The sequence below is a fragment of the Eretmochelys imbricata genome, chromosome 10, assembly GCF_965152235.1.
Source record: "Eretmochelys imbricata isolate rEreImb1 chromosome 10, rEreImb1.hap1, whole genome shotgun sequence".
Classification (NCBI taxonomy): Eukaryota; Metazoa; Chordata; order Testudines; family Cheloniidae; genus Eretmochelys; species Eretmochelys imbricata.
Window position 1 is genome coordinate 23226202 of NC_135581.1, and position 13645 is coordinate 23239846.

General features: G+C 45.2%; 1 protein-coding gene across 1 annotated transcript; it reads left to right on the top strand.

Moving 5' to 3' along the window:
* Positions 1 to 2185: 2185 nt before the first annotated feature.
* On the top strand, positions 2186 to 5492 carry SOCS1 (suppressor of cytokine signaling 1). The gene is made up of 2 exons (XM_077828112.1): positions 2186 to 2527; positions 4553 to 5492. Exon 2 carries the CDS (start codon positions 4628 to 4630, stop codon positions 5249 to 5251), a length of 624 nt encoding a protein of 207 aa, XP_077684238.1. The 5' UTR covers positions 2186 to 2527; positions 4553 to 4627; the 3' UTR covers positions 5252 to 5492.
* Positions 5493 to 13645: the final 8153 nt, after the last annotated feature.

The following is a 13645-nucleotide window of genomic DNA, read 5'->3' on the forward strand; positions in this document are numbered from 1 at the left end:
GCATTCACTTTCCACAAGTATTAACGCACTTGCGCTTCACTAACATGAATATTCATTAAAAGCAAATATGAAGCTCAATTACTCAGAAATTCTTTGGAAGAGGATGATTTGAATATTTGATTACAATACATAAAATTCATACTGAGTTGGTTTGTTATATCTGCCATCCAAATAGGGAACAAAACCACCAGGAGCCTCTTTAGGTAACTAAGGCCCAGATCCTAAAAGATAATTATTTCAGGTGGAGTTAGGTGCCTAAATGCCTTTGAAGATCAAGGTCTAAATACCACAGCGTGAATCTCCAAGTTTAACACTGAATTCTTTGCTAGCCATGACCTCACCATCACATTAGTCCTGCCTGTGATGGCGATGGACTTTGAAAGGAATATTTACACTCAGAACAAGCGGAAAACACATTCCCTTAAATTGATCCCAGACTAGGAATTTGTGGGTGACAGCAGCACCCTTCTGTCAGACAGAAACCATACTTTTGTATGGTCCCAGAAAACCACAGCTACCATTAAGGGGAAAAAAAATCTCACTCCTGCAATTGCTCCCAACAGGTAACAGCCACCTCAGAACACCAGGCACCTCGTTCATCCATTGCATACATCCCAAAGCATGTGCACTTTGCAGGCATGAAAGATCACTGTTTATTCATTCTATGCTCATAGAGTAAGTGCTCTATTTTGTGGTGAATGTGCTCTAGTTTTCATACCTACCAAAGATGTTAAAACTCTGCTTTAAGTGCAAAACTCAACCCAAATCTTCAGCATAGAGAACTGGTGTCTCCATAATTTCTACCTCTCATTGTACAAAGCCACAAAACATATGGGAGAAACAAGTTGTACCCTGTAGGAATGGCAGTCAAATGCTTGTGTTTTCCTTGCTTTCATGAAAGCTAACCGTTGGCTGACTCAGTTTCTCTGTGAGACCATGGGTGAGCTGGCATTTCTGACATGGTTAGGTTTAAAATAAACAAAAGTATCCTTACCATTTAAACAGGTGCTGTTTAGTAACTTAAAAAAGCTCCTGCTCAGGGTGAACTCAAGTTCAGCCGAGCCTGCTCAGGGAACAGACATACTTTGGCATAGTTTAGGGCAAATAGCCAAAGCAAGGTTTCAAAGAGGATTTCCAAATCTCCTATTGGAGTCAGAGAAAACTACCCCAGGTTCGCCATTGTATTCCTTATTATACCCATATTTGCCTGATTGCCTCACATTTTGGGATGCCATTTAACACATTACTTTTACTAATTAACTAACAATGGACAGTGCTAATCACCAAGGCATCCATGTTGACCAGCTACCTTTGAGTAGCCCTCTACCCTTACACTAGAAGTTCCACCCCAGCTTGTTGCTCTTGTTTTCTTGGCTTCTGCTCCTTGTGCTCGCCCCAGTAAATTCACAGCCTGCACCAGCTGCCTGGCCCTCACCTCACTACACCTCTCTATTACCGTCCCACCACCCTTCCCCCTTCCTCAGTTTCCCCAACATTTTAGCCACCTCTTACTGGCGACTGGTAGCCCTGTTTGCCCAGAGCCACGAGGCAACCGGGTGGGCGGCGGAAGAGGCGAGCCCCCCAAATCTCTATTACCGAGCAAGAGGCTGAGTGACGGCTAGAGGCTTAGGATGCATAATCAAGCTACCCAGGAGCCCTCCCTGCGCAGCGCCGCTCACAGGCGGGGGCCGGCCGCGGCCGCTTCCAGCAGGGCTCCGGACTGGAGGCTGACCGGGGAAGGGGAGCTAGGTAGCGCTCCGCGCCCCCACAGCCCCGGTCCCCCCGCGGCTCTCCGGGGAGGGGGGGCGCTCACGTGCGCCGCCCACCCTCACCCCGTATCCCCTGGAGCGCGCCAGGAGCCGGGCTACCAGCGGCCGCGCCCCAGCGCAGCCCCGCAGGCGGCCTGGCGCTGCTGTTCCGGGGAAGGGAGGTGGGGGGGCGGGCTGCTCGGGGCCCGCTTTGAGCTCGCGCCAGCCAGGATTCCTTGGAACTGGCCCTCGCGGCGCCCGGGAAGCGAAACCAATGGGGGCCGGCCAGCTGGCCGGCCGCCCCTCCCTGCCTGCCTGCCGGCCGCCCCTCCCTGCCTGCCTGCCGGCCGGCCTCCCGCGCCCGACCGCCAGCCGGAGCCTCGGCGCTCCTGCGCCGCAGCCGCCTGACGCAGATGGAAAGTGAAAGTGAGCGGCTCGTGGCCAGGCCACGTGTTTTCTGCGAATCTAGCCGGAGAGGGTGGAGCCGCCAGGGCCGGGGAGCGGAGCCCGAGCCATAAAACTGCGGGGCGATGAGCGCAGGCAGAGCAGTCCGGCTCCAGCGCGCCGCGCAGCCTCTGGCAGGCTGGGATTGCTACAGGCGCTAGGCAGGACTCGCGGGCAGATTATGGTTGTGCTATTCCTAGGGCCAGGCCTACGAGTGCACCACTGCCGCGCGGGGGCTACGGGCTTGCAAGGCGGCCGTGCTCGCAGCTCGGGTTTATGGTGCCCTAAGCCCGTGCAAGGAGCAGAGCTGATCCCCGCGGCTCAGGGCAGAGAAGGTAAGGGGCGCTGTCTTTGTAAGCCATTACCAGGGCCGTCCCGAGCGGGCTTCCACGCGCAGCCTTTGGTGTCCCTTAGCCTGGAGCGCAGCGAGCCCTAGTCCGCTTCCAGCCAGAAGCGTTCAAGGAGTTTCCAAGCGCGGCGAATGATCTTTGGTCCTTACGCAAGAACTCACGAGCCTGCACAACGCTGGGGTTTTTAAAGAGCTAAAGATCGGTGGAATATAAGGTAGCAGAATCATAATAATACTGCCCATCGTTGAGTCTCTAGCTAACGCCTTGCTTGCCAAAAGGACTCCCGAGCCGTTTGCGAAGTGTCTATCCTGCGGCATCCTTGAAAAGTAGTTACCTCTGGGGTGGAGCGCAGCGGCGAACTGACAGACCAGCATTAGCTGGGCCGGGATGGGGAAAACTTTGGCCAAGGAGACAAGGGCGAAACTTCTGCTCGTAGGAAAAACTGCCTTGGGACCTTGCAGTGAAGCACAGGAAAGCCGCTGTGTTTTCAAGCTTACTGGCAGTGAAGTGCATAGAACTCTTTATGTACATCCCCCTTCCCCCCAAAAAGAGAAAATGTTTTCTTTCTCCTGGAGGTGAATGGTTTACTCTAGAGAACCTTATTGTTTTAAACGAAAAGCTTCAGAGTGCCTTGATTTTTTTTTTTTAAACTTTGAATACTGAATAGCGATCCTCACCCAATGATTAGAAAAGTTGACATCAGTTTCTTTCATGTGCCATACAAGGAACACCTGCCCATACTTCGCTTGTTTTAAGTGATCTGCTAATGTCAGGAATTTATTATTGCTATTTCAGCCAGTAAAATGATCTAAACTAAACTAAAATGTCCAACTGTTGCATTCACAGAGACAGGAATCCAGCTAAGTGCTGTCTCTTCATCTACGTTGGCATGTTGCTGTGTACTTGTGAGACAGCTGGGGGGATTCATTTCTGAGAATGTTGAGAGAGCTTGAGGCAATCTGCCAGTGCTGATCTATAACTGACTGTAGGGATAAATTCTAAAATCTATGCTTTCCAGTAAGGTCAAGGCAGCCAGCAGAGATGTATTGAACCATGCTGTCGGGTTAGACATTTGAGGCCACACAAATTGCTGGTACAACAATGCTTATTTCTAAAGACTTACTTGAGGGATGAATTTGGCCCTTGGTGCTGAAAGATATATCAATAGGAAGCAATTTAGATAGGGCCACTTAAAGTGCATGCAATACAAAAAAGAGAGAGAGGAATAATGCTTTAAGGGTTCATAGAGGTTGCTTTGTGTAGGCATAGTGAGGTGGTAACATTGCTATCCCCCGGGAGGGAGCAAGGGGTGGGAAATGGACTTCTATGGCTGCTTCTCCAGTTTATTGAAGAATGGAGAGTAGATTTAGAATTATGAGTAAATTGGCAGTGTTATAAACTGCACTGCCAATCATGTTTGAATATCACAATGCCACCTATTCATTTCAGCCAGTTCCATCCAGTTTCTGGGGATTTGTACCCAGCTGCAGAGTTTACCTTTCCTTTAGCCACTTTTTTTTTTTTTTTCCACATAATGCAACGAACAATACAGTCTGAGCCCAGACATCTACATCTGGGAAATGGGAGAGGGAAGTGAGCAAATCAGTAGTTTTATTCTAAGTGGTTTTATGCAAGATTAAGGAATTGATGGAGAAGGATACACAGAAAGTAACGTTTGAAAAAAGAGATTCCCATCAGTCAACTCTATCCAGAATCTGATGCATTTCTATGACTAATAGTAGGAAAACCACATCATTTGTAACTGTTTCCCTGGCTGAATACTTCTGACCTTCAGATGTTTCAAGAGCAATGGATTGCTAACCTAGCCAGAAAGTGATGCTGTTAATCAGTTGTTGCTGGGTGTAAATTTGCAGAGTAAAGGCTTTATTTTATAAGGGAGCAGAGAGGTGTGAATGGAAGATTGTCATTAATTTACACAGATTGAGGGCCCCTCTCTCCCTCTTCCTTCCCTGCGGATCTAATTTTTTTTTTTTTTTTTTTGAATTTCAGAATAGCTGCTGGAGAGCTGCACTGCCCTGGCCACTGACGCTATGGAAGACCGCATCCGCTGGTCTAGTCTATAGGATGGTAGCGCACAGTAAGGTGGCAGCAGATAATGCAGTTGCAGCAGACCCGAGATGTCGACTTGAGCCTCCAGCAAGGGATCATTCTCGGCCTAGAGGTTACCATGGCCCGGCTCGGTCCAACAATGGGCAGGCGCAGAGCGACACACACTTCCGAACTTTCCGCTCGCAGGCAGATTTCAGTAGCATCACCCGAGCGAGCGCCCTGCTGGATGCATGTGGCTTCTACTGGGGCCCACTGACTGTCAGCGCGGCCCACGAGAAGCTGAAATCTGAGCCTGAGGGCACTTTCCTCATCAGGGACAGCAGACAAAAAAATTGCTTCTTTGCCATCAGTGTTAAGACTGTTACTGGGCCCACCAGCATCCGAATAAACTTCCAGGCTGGGCGTTTCAGCCTGGATGGCAGCAAGGAGAGTTTCGACTGTCTCTTTAAGCTACTGGAACATTATATAAGCTCCCCAAGGAAGGTGCTGGTCACCCCACTACGCAAAGTCCGTTTACGGCCATTGCAGGAGCTCTGCCGGAAAAGCATTGTGGCAACATTCGGGAGAGAGAATTTAAACCACATCCCTCTCAATCCAGTTTTAAAGGACTACCTGAAATCCTTCCCATTTCAGATATAAATGCAGCATTAACTGTGTGCATGTGTGTGTGAGAGAGAGAGAGATGTGTGAAGACATCTGGGTTTTTTAATCTATTTGGGAGTGACCAAATTTATTTTTGTAGCAATTTACTGTATTTTGTGATGGAACCTGAACACTTGACTTCTTATGTTTACACAAACTGTTTGCACAAACCCAGGGTTTTTAAACCCTGGCATTATTTTTCTGCTGGGCAGAATATTCTATTTTATAATATTTCTAATGAAAATAATGTAATAAACTTTATTGTGAAAGTTTTTAAAAAATAGCATCTCTGGTGTCTTTAGATTTCTGGGTTCTACTTTCTGATTGCTGTGTTTATCAGTTAGGAGTGACAATGGGCCAGGTCCTTAGCTAGGGTAAATCATAGTAATCCACTGAAGTTGAAGTTTCACTGATTTTACCTCAACGGAGGAGCTGGTCCAGTAACATTGGTGCTGCCAGCAGACAAAGACAGACATGCTCTCTGTCCCAGGTACTATATAAAGAAACAGAAATGAGACTGAATACACTAAGGATGGGTCTGTGTTGGATCCTTCTACAGCTCCCCTATAAATCAATAGGAGCAGGGTACTGGAGTGTATGTGCTGAGATGCCTTATTTCATAAAAAGTGAGGTTTATGGAAGGATTTGAATATCTGTAGTCACCCTTCCCCATGTAGTAGTTAAAGGACCAATCATTTCTAGTCCTCTATGTTCAAAGTTTAGGTGTTTTCCAGGGGAAAATTTAATATTGAGAAGGAAAGTGCAAGGGAGCTGAATAAATATACACTTTTTGCAAACCCCACCCCCAAAACCAAAACCTTGTTGAAACTGCCTCTGTACTATTTTTGTGCATGTTTTGTGAAGGAGTGATTCTATGACATCCCCTTGTCTGGGGTAATCATCAGACCTGGGCTTGTCTAATTTCTTTTAAAAGCTGCATACACAATTCCAAGGCTGTAGGCAAGAAGCTGCTGTCTTACACAACCAAATCACATGAATGTCAGTGAAGAAAATCAAACAGTGCAGAAATGACAGATACGTCAGAAGGACATGAGCACTTTGTCACTATGAGGGGTGTGGGGCAGTGGTCCCTCTTTTAAGAAGTCATCCACATGAGATTTCCCCTAATCTTGTGCTTTCCCCAAATGTTCACACACTTCCTTGAAAATTAGAATTATGAAACTGTTTTAAAGAACAGAGTGAATCAGATAATTCAAAAGGTAGCATATTGCTATCCACAGCACTGGGATATATCATTATGGCTTTACACTGTTAATGAAGTAACTTTAGGGTTTGGAGGTTAAGAAACCTCTTACAGTGCTGTAATTCACCTTCTTTTTAGAAGTTAATGCCAGCTTGGGGACTTGGACTGTAATATAGTGTTCTTTATATTTAATACCAAATAGTATTTTAGCTTAAAGGTTAAGAATACCCAAAAGCAATTAAGGATCTGAAAGTACTGAAAAGGTGTAAGCTTAGAAAAATGTAAAATACACAAATATTTAACAGTATAGCAAGATTCCCTTAACACTGTCACAGCTACTTTGCTAAAGCTGTTCTTTCAATTTGTACTCCTACACTGCATCTAGTCTCCCCTCCTGCAGCAGTGTTCCCATAGCTTGGGTTATCACACCCAAATTCTATTTAATTCTAAAGTTGTCACCAAAAGCAGAATTTTCCCACAGCAGCTGTGAGGAACATGTAAATTGGAGAAGTACTGATTAGCTTGTGATGTAGCAGAGGTGGTAAGCAACTCATGAACACAGTGTACTTTCAGAGGTTAAGGGCTTTGCTGAAAAAAATTCTTTGGAAGACAAATGCTGCCAAACAGGTTGGCAGACAGCTGGGATTATTTTCTCCACAGATATTGTAGTGTCTCTTAACCCTTTAGGACCTCAATGTGTGATGCTTGCCTAATAATATGTGACATAAAACAAAGAAGCATGAAATTATGTAGGTGGGGCATTAGGGGGAGGTTCTTTATCCTGATTAAGCTCCTCTGATGTCAATTTGCGAAAGTAAAAAGAGAGCATGATAATAGACTGGTCTGGGATGAAGATAAATGGGGGTCTAAAATCACCTGCCCTGTAGTGAGGATGATATGGATTTAGGCTTTATCTTTCTCTTTGGCCTCTTTCTAAAAAAAGCTCTGTTTTCTTCATTTTAAAATTAATTTAGCAGGAATTTAGTCCATAAATGGAAAGGGGCTGTTTGAAGGCTCAAGGCAAAGAGTCAAAGCTGTGTTTAAAAGACATGGTGCTGTGCCTCTAAGAGGTGCAGTCCGGAGCATGCAATCCAAGGGGAGGGGGCAAAGGTAACTTGGCACCTCCCGGTTCTGGGTTTCATCAGGGATTGCGGTGTCCCTCAGCATGAAGTAGAGCAGCAGGGGACCCCGTCTCTTAGAGCTCCTTTGGGTCACTCCACAGCAGCTGAGATTATGTGCTATGAGGATGCACCTCCAACTCCCAGAATGTTCTCTGAGCTGGCAGTTATAAGTGGGCCTACAGGGCTGTTTACATGTCAGCTGCACGCAAGAGCCGTGGAAAGAGCTTCCAGCCCAAAGTTTTTTGTTGCCCCTTGAACTGTGAAATCCCTTGTTTTCTGTTATGACTTTGATGGGGTTTTAGAAGTAATATTTTTAATTAATACCAATATTTTCCACAGCCAGCAATGGAAACACCACAGGTATATACTGAAACATTTCAAATAGTATCTTACAAACACCAAAATACAACTCAGTACATTACAAGCACAGTTACCTCCATGCGTTGGTTAGCTCTGTTCTCCCTACTCTGATTATACACTGCAGCTGTGGAGGTAGGATGAAGACAACAGTTAATCTGTAAAATGCTAGCAAAGAATTTGAACAGCACTCCCAGTTCTGCATTATCTGGGGAGGGTTGTAATATTTATCATGAGTAGGGAATAAGTGATTTTAAAACAGCATACTGCTTATGGGGATGTCTGTGGTCCCTGTGACCCTAAGAGTAGAGAGGAAACAAAGACTTTGAGGTGGATTGTTCATTTTACTATTGTTGATAGCCAAGTACCTGGAATTGTCTAATGCTGCTCAGTCATATGATACTAGTTGAATATTTGAGCCGATTATATATAATAGAGAGCCTCATTCTAGTGTTTCTGCATCTTTTTCACAACAAAAGCAGCCCTGTTTTCTTTCACAATAAGCTAATTTCCAGAGCTTGCTGCTGCAGCAAAAATATTGCATTAATCATCTGTATTCATTAACCATACAGCTGCCCAGAGAACCTAGTTAACTCAGCTAGATGGGTTTGCAGAGGCTCAATAGAAGAATCTTGAGTGACAAACATAGCCTCACCTGACTATGAAGCTGTGGTCTCACTAATCCTGTTATGTTTGAAGTCATTTACAAGAAGTGAGGCCTCAGCTGCAATGAGCAGTGAAGCTATATTCAACAGCCAGGCAAAAAGTGTCCCCCAGGGCAATCTACTGACCATATGTAGTCATCAATACTATTCACCCAGCCTGTACTAAATCCTCCAGTCAACAATATATCCACCTCCTGAACATTCTCTTTTAGACTCAGTACCATGTTTATCAGTACCATGCATACATTCAGTCCCTAAATCGTCTTCTATCCTCTCTTTTATGATGTTATCAGCCTTTTCAAGCTACTCATTTATTTATTCACTGTACAGTTATCTTTAAGGTAAAGTTTGCCTAAGAGCAGTTTAGTTCTGATTTATCTTAATTTCTTTAAATGCAGCTAAAATGCAAACCAGTTACTGCATATGGCATCTGCTGAACATTTCTAGGATGTTTCCTCTCACTGACCTCAGACCTTTTTCACTACAGTGGCCAAAGCATGGCTTTCCTGTGACTGTTACACTCCTCAAACACACACCAGAAATATTCACAGGTGTGACTTTCCGCACACCAGCATGTACCACAGCAGCCATATCACCTCCTTCCATTTACTCTTCTTGTCACCATGGGATAATGGAAATAGGCCAAACACAAACCAAAAGAGAGCACTGGTTAGGGACTCCATAGGATGTGCAAAGCAAAGCACCAGTTGCATAGGTGTTAATAAGCCAAAGCAGGAAATCTGGAACAACGGTAATGTAGAGCCTTAATTTGCAAAGTAAATGAGTTACTCACATGCCCAAACTGTTTGCCCTTCTTCCCTGACACTGATGGTAAAATGTGCCATCTGTAGCTACTGATGTTACAAATGATAAGAATGATATGCTTAATTGTCCCAGAGCATAGTAAAGGAAGCAGCCTGCAATCTCTAGAGCTCAGATATGATATAGATCTGGTTTAAGCACCTGAATAGAACAGATCAAAAATAGCAGAGGCCATATGTTACTCAGTTTACTCAGTAGACCTTGATTACACCTGTGTTAGTAATGTAAGCAGGACTAAGCACCATCAACGTTCTACTATGATTTTAATATCAGTTATAGGCATGTTTTTCATAGATCCCATAACTGCACTGTCACATAGGTGGCTCCAGTCATCATCAGTCTATCACAAAAAAGCAGAAAGAATACTCTGGGGGGGAGGGATAGCTCAGTGGTTTGAGCATTGGCCTGCTAAACCCAGGGTTGTGAGCTCAATCCTTGAGGGGGCCATTTAGGGATCTGGGGCAAAAGTTGGGGATTGTTCCTGCTTTTAAAAGGGGGTTGGACCAGATGACCTCCTCAGGTCCCTTCCAACCCTGATATTCTGTGATTCTCTCTGAATATCAGGGAATCGCTATTGCCTTCTCCACATTTATTTCTCCTGATGGGAAAGGCTTGCATTAAAAAGCATACAAATGAATTTCTTTTTGTTCCCTGCTACTAACTGAATTGATGCGATTAAAATGTGCTAATTTTGTGCTGAATAAAATCCCCTGGCTAATGAGCTATTCTAGGAGATGTCCAGATTCCCCCCAGGTTCTGAATGAGTAGTTTCAAAAACAAAGGAACGTTCTTCACGTCATTATTGTTGTTAATAGCATTATTCTGTGCGCTTCCAAGCAGAGGCGCCTTATACCCTCACCTATTGCCAAGCCTTTATAGTTTCCTTTTACAGGAATATTAATGTAACCCTTCTGCCAGGCCAAGCTGATAGCAGCAAGGGCCGGGTTCAGTACACAGGGGTTCCCTCTCATCAAAGCAAATGCAAAACTGGCTCGAGCCCCCACCCAGTGAGCTGGGAAAATCTTACACACCCCCTGGGCGTCTCAAAGAGGCAATACTTCCCCTCTCCCAAGAACAGAGTCTCCCTGTAGCAGAGAATCTCCAATAACATGAGGTAAACGACATCAGCATTAAATTGGGGAAACACCACAACTAGTGTTCATTAACCAAACCATGAGCAAAGACCCACCCCAGCAAATTGGGCCACATCCTTTCCCTCTGGTTCTTGAGTCCCAGAACCCAAACGTCTCTTGAGTCCAGCAATCCACAAATCACCCAAAGTTCAAAAAGTCCAGCCCCAGAGTTCAAAAGTTCATCTGCAGAATGTTGCTCCCCAGTTTGGCTAAAATGTGCCTGTGTGTGGGGGGAAAGAGGTAAGGGGCACCTTACATGTCCTGAAGCTGACTGCCCCACAGGGCTCCACTCCACCACGACTGGCTCCGCTCAGTGTCTCATGAACACTCTGCTGCCTCATGAACGGGCTCCGCTCTGCACAGCTCGCCTCGCTGTCTCACAAACACTCCGCCAGCCTAACTACAAACAGCACCACTGCACTCTAGTTCTTCTGGCTCCCCACTTGACACAGTGCTCAGTGATTCCAGCTCATAGTAATGGGAGCCTTAGTGCTGGTACACCATAAGGCCAAAGTGAATTCAGCACAGTACCTGTAGCAAGACTCTCAAGAGACTCAAAATTAGCTCTGACATTCCACAGTAGAGAGAGACAGAGGTACAATGGATGTTTCAGGCCCTCACAAAGGGGCCCACACCACCAGGTACAAATACCTGTCTCAAGCCTCTCTCAATTCACAGAGTTTTGGAACCCATGTCCCTTGCCTAGAGAGTGCTACTTAGTTGATGGTGAATCCCTCCATCATAACAAAAGGCCAAGTACAGTTCCAAGCACAGTTCCCATAATCAGGGTAATAACAATTTATTCTTCCCGCCCCAATAACAGAGACACTGGGGATCCCACAACAGCCAAAGTGACCATTTGGGCAGTTATGGCCTCATTCTAGGCGGGGTGGGTATGCCTATGCAAATGAGATCAGCCCCTGAAGTTCTTTTCCACAACTTGCCACACCTCACCACCAGATGTCAGGGTGGAGCTCATCCTGACTCCGCTTACGTCAACTTCATGCCTTTTTGCTCCAGCACAACACTTATTCTTTTTAAGCCTGTTTTAGAATTTGTTAGGAGAAAGGGTCATTTGGTTAAACATCTTAGTATCTTTGGTTACAGATGATTCCAATTTATACAGCCTGTTATAGTTGCCTGTGTTGAACACAAAGGGCCAGACTGTGCTTGCAACTTCCATTAGCGTAAATCCTGAGTCCACTGCCTTCAGTGGAGTTACCTGCGATGGACACCAGCATAACCGAGAGCAAGGGCAGACCCAGAATATCTGTGCATTAGTACTAATAATATTTATATAGTTCTGTAAGCGTATCCCATGCTGTACACTTAGTGGGATCCATAGATCCTTCAGGTCTGATTCGCTGTTCCACTAAGGCCCTTTATTTTCACTTTAAGGCACTGTCCATAGATTTTCAAAGCCAGGAGGGACCATTTAGTCTGAATTTCTATATAAAACAGCCCATAGAACTTCACCCAGTAATTTCTGCTGTGGAAGAAATTATACTTCCCTGCTAAATTAGTGAACACTATCAAGCCCAATACTTTGGGGTTGAATTACAACATACCTTTTAGAAGACATCTTGATATGAAGGCTCCAAGCAGTGAAGAATTTGCCAGTTCCCGTGGAAAGCTTCTCCAATGATTAGTACACCCCGCTGTTTGAATGTTACATCTTATTTCCAAACTGTGATGCATGCCAGCCCACAGGCCCTTTTCTAACAGGAATTACAGTCATAGTGGCACAAGGTAAGAAAGAACATAGAAGTTTATGTGATTATAAGTGGAGTGCTTAATGGAATAAGCTGGGTTTTTGAAGAAGGTGATTGTATAGTAACAGGGAGTCTATTTCACATGCATATGCTGCTATGGAAGAAAGCATAAAGCTGGGAAAGGGTGGATGAAACAAATGGTGACTGGAGCATAGGGAGCAGGAGGGTTGTGGTATAGACACAATAGCTCTGGCAACAGAGAGCTAAGGGAAGGGATACAGCTGGGGGAAAGCATTAACATTTGTTTTTGAGAGTGCATAGAAAAAGTTTGAACTTAGCTGAATAAAAGGGGAAGCAACAGTGCAGAAATTCAAAGAGGTGGTACATGTGGTCAGAGTATTTAGGAAAGAAATATGATGTTGATGGAGACATGTGGCAGAGCTGGAGCAGGAATACCCAGGTGAGACCATGCGCAGGAACTGGGGAAAGCGTTAGTGCTAGCTTTACTCGTTCTCCACACCTGTGGACTGGAGATCGGAGGCAAGGGTGGGTCAAAGAGCGGATAAGAGCAGGAAGCAGATGGTGGTAAGTTTTATCTCCTTACCTAAAGGATGGATTCAGAGTGTGGTGCACAGCAGGCGTGGTCTGCGTAAAGCTAGAGCAGTAAGCCATTTAAGACTGACTGAGTCACTCTGGTAACAGATGGGCAAGGCAAGGCAAGGCATGACTATTGTTCTCTCTTTAGCAAAGCATGATGAGAGAGGGGAGGGGTCTGGAGCCTTTATAAATTAATCTCCTTTCACTCTCAGATGGCTGTAATTAAGATGGCATCGAGTGAGAGAGTAGTGTCTACTGGTAGCAAAACCTGTAGGGAACATAGGTAGGAAGCTCAGAGGCACTCGCCTCTGGATAGCTTTTGGCCTTTAATTAGTCTGATACAGTAACAGGTTTCAGAGGGGTAGCTGTGTTAGTTGTTTTTTTCTGCTACAGTAGGATGTCTTGGAATTTCTATCATTTTGGGAAAGGGATCTCTGTGTTAGTTTATTTTGTGTCTCATGGTGTAATCAAACATTTTGGTTTTAAGAAAAACTGACTCTTTCTGTCTTCCTTTATCTCACCACTAGTTCAATGAACAGAGTTATTTTGATCCTCCACAGCAAGTCAGGGAGAAGAATGCAGCAGTGAGGACACATAGCTAAGTGCATTGGCTAGCATATTAGTAGTAGGATTAGAGAGGAATGAATGAACTTTGCTGAGGATGCGGAGGAAACAGCAGCAGGATTTTGCAAGGGCCTGGATCTGAGAAGAGAAAGGGGGGAATCAGAGATGGCACTAATGTGATCAGCTTGAGTGATGGTGGTGCAGTCAGGGGGACCA

Excerpts from the sequence above, each read along its gene's own strand:
- SOCS1 (XM_077828112.1), top strand. The coding sequence starts at position 4,628 with ATGGTAGCGCACAGTAAGGTGGCAGCAGATAATGCAGTTGCAGCAGAC.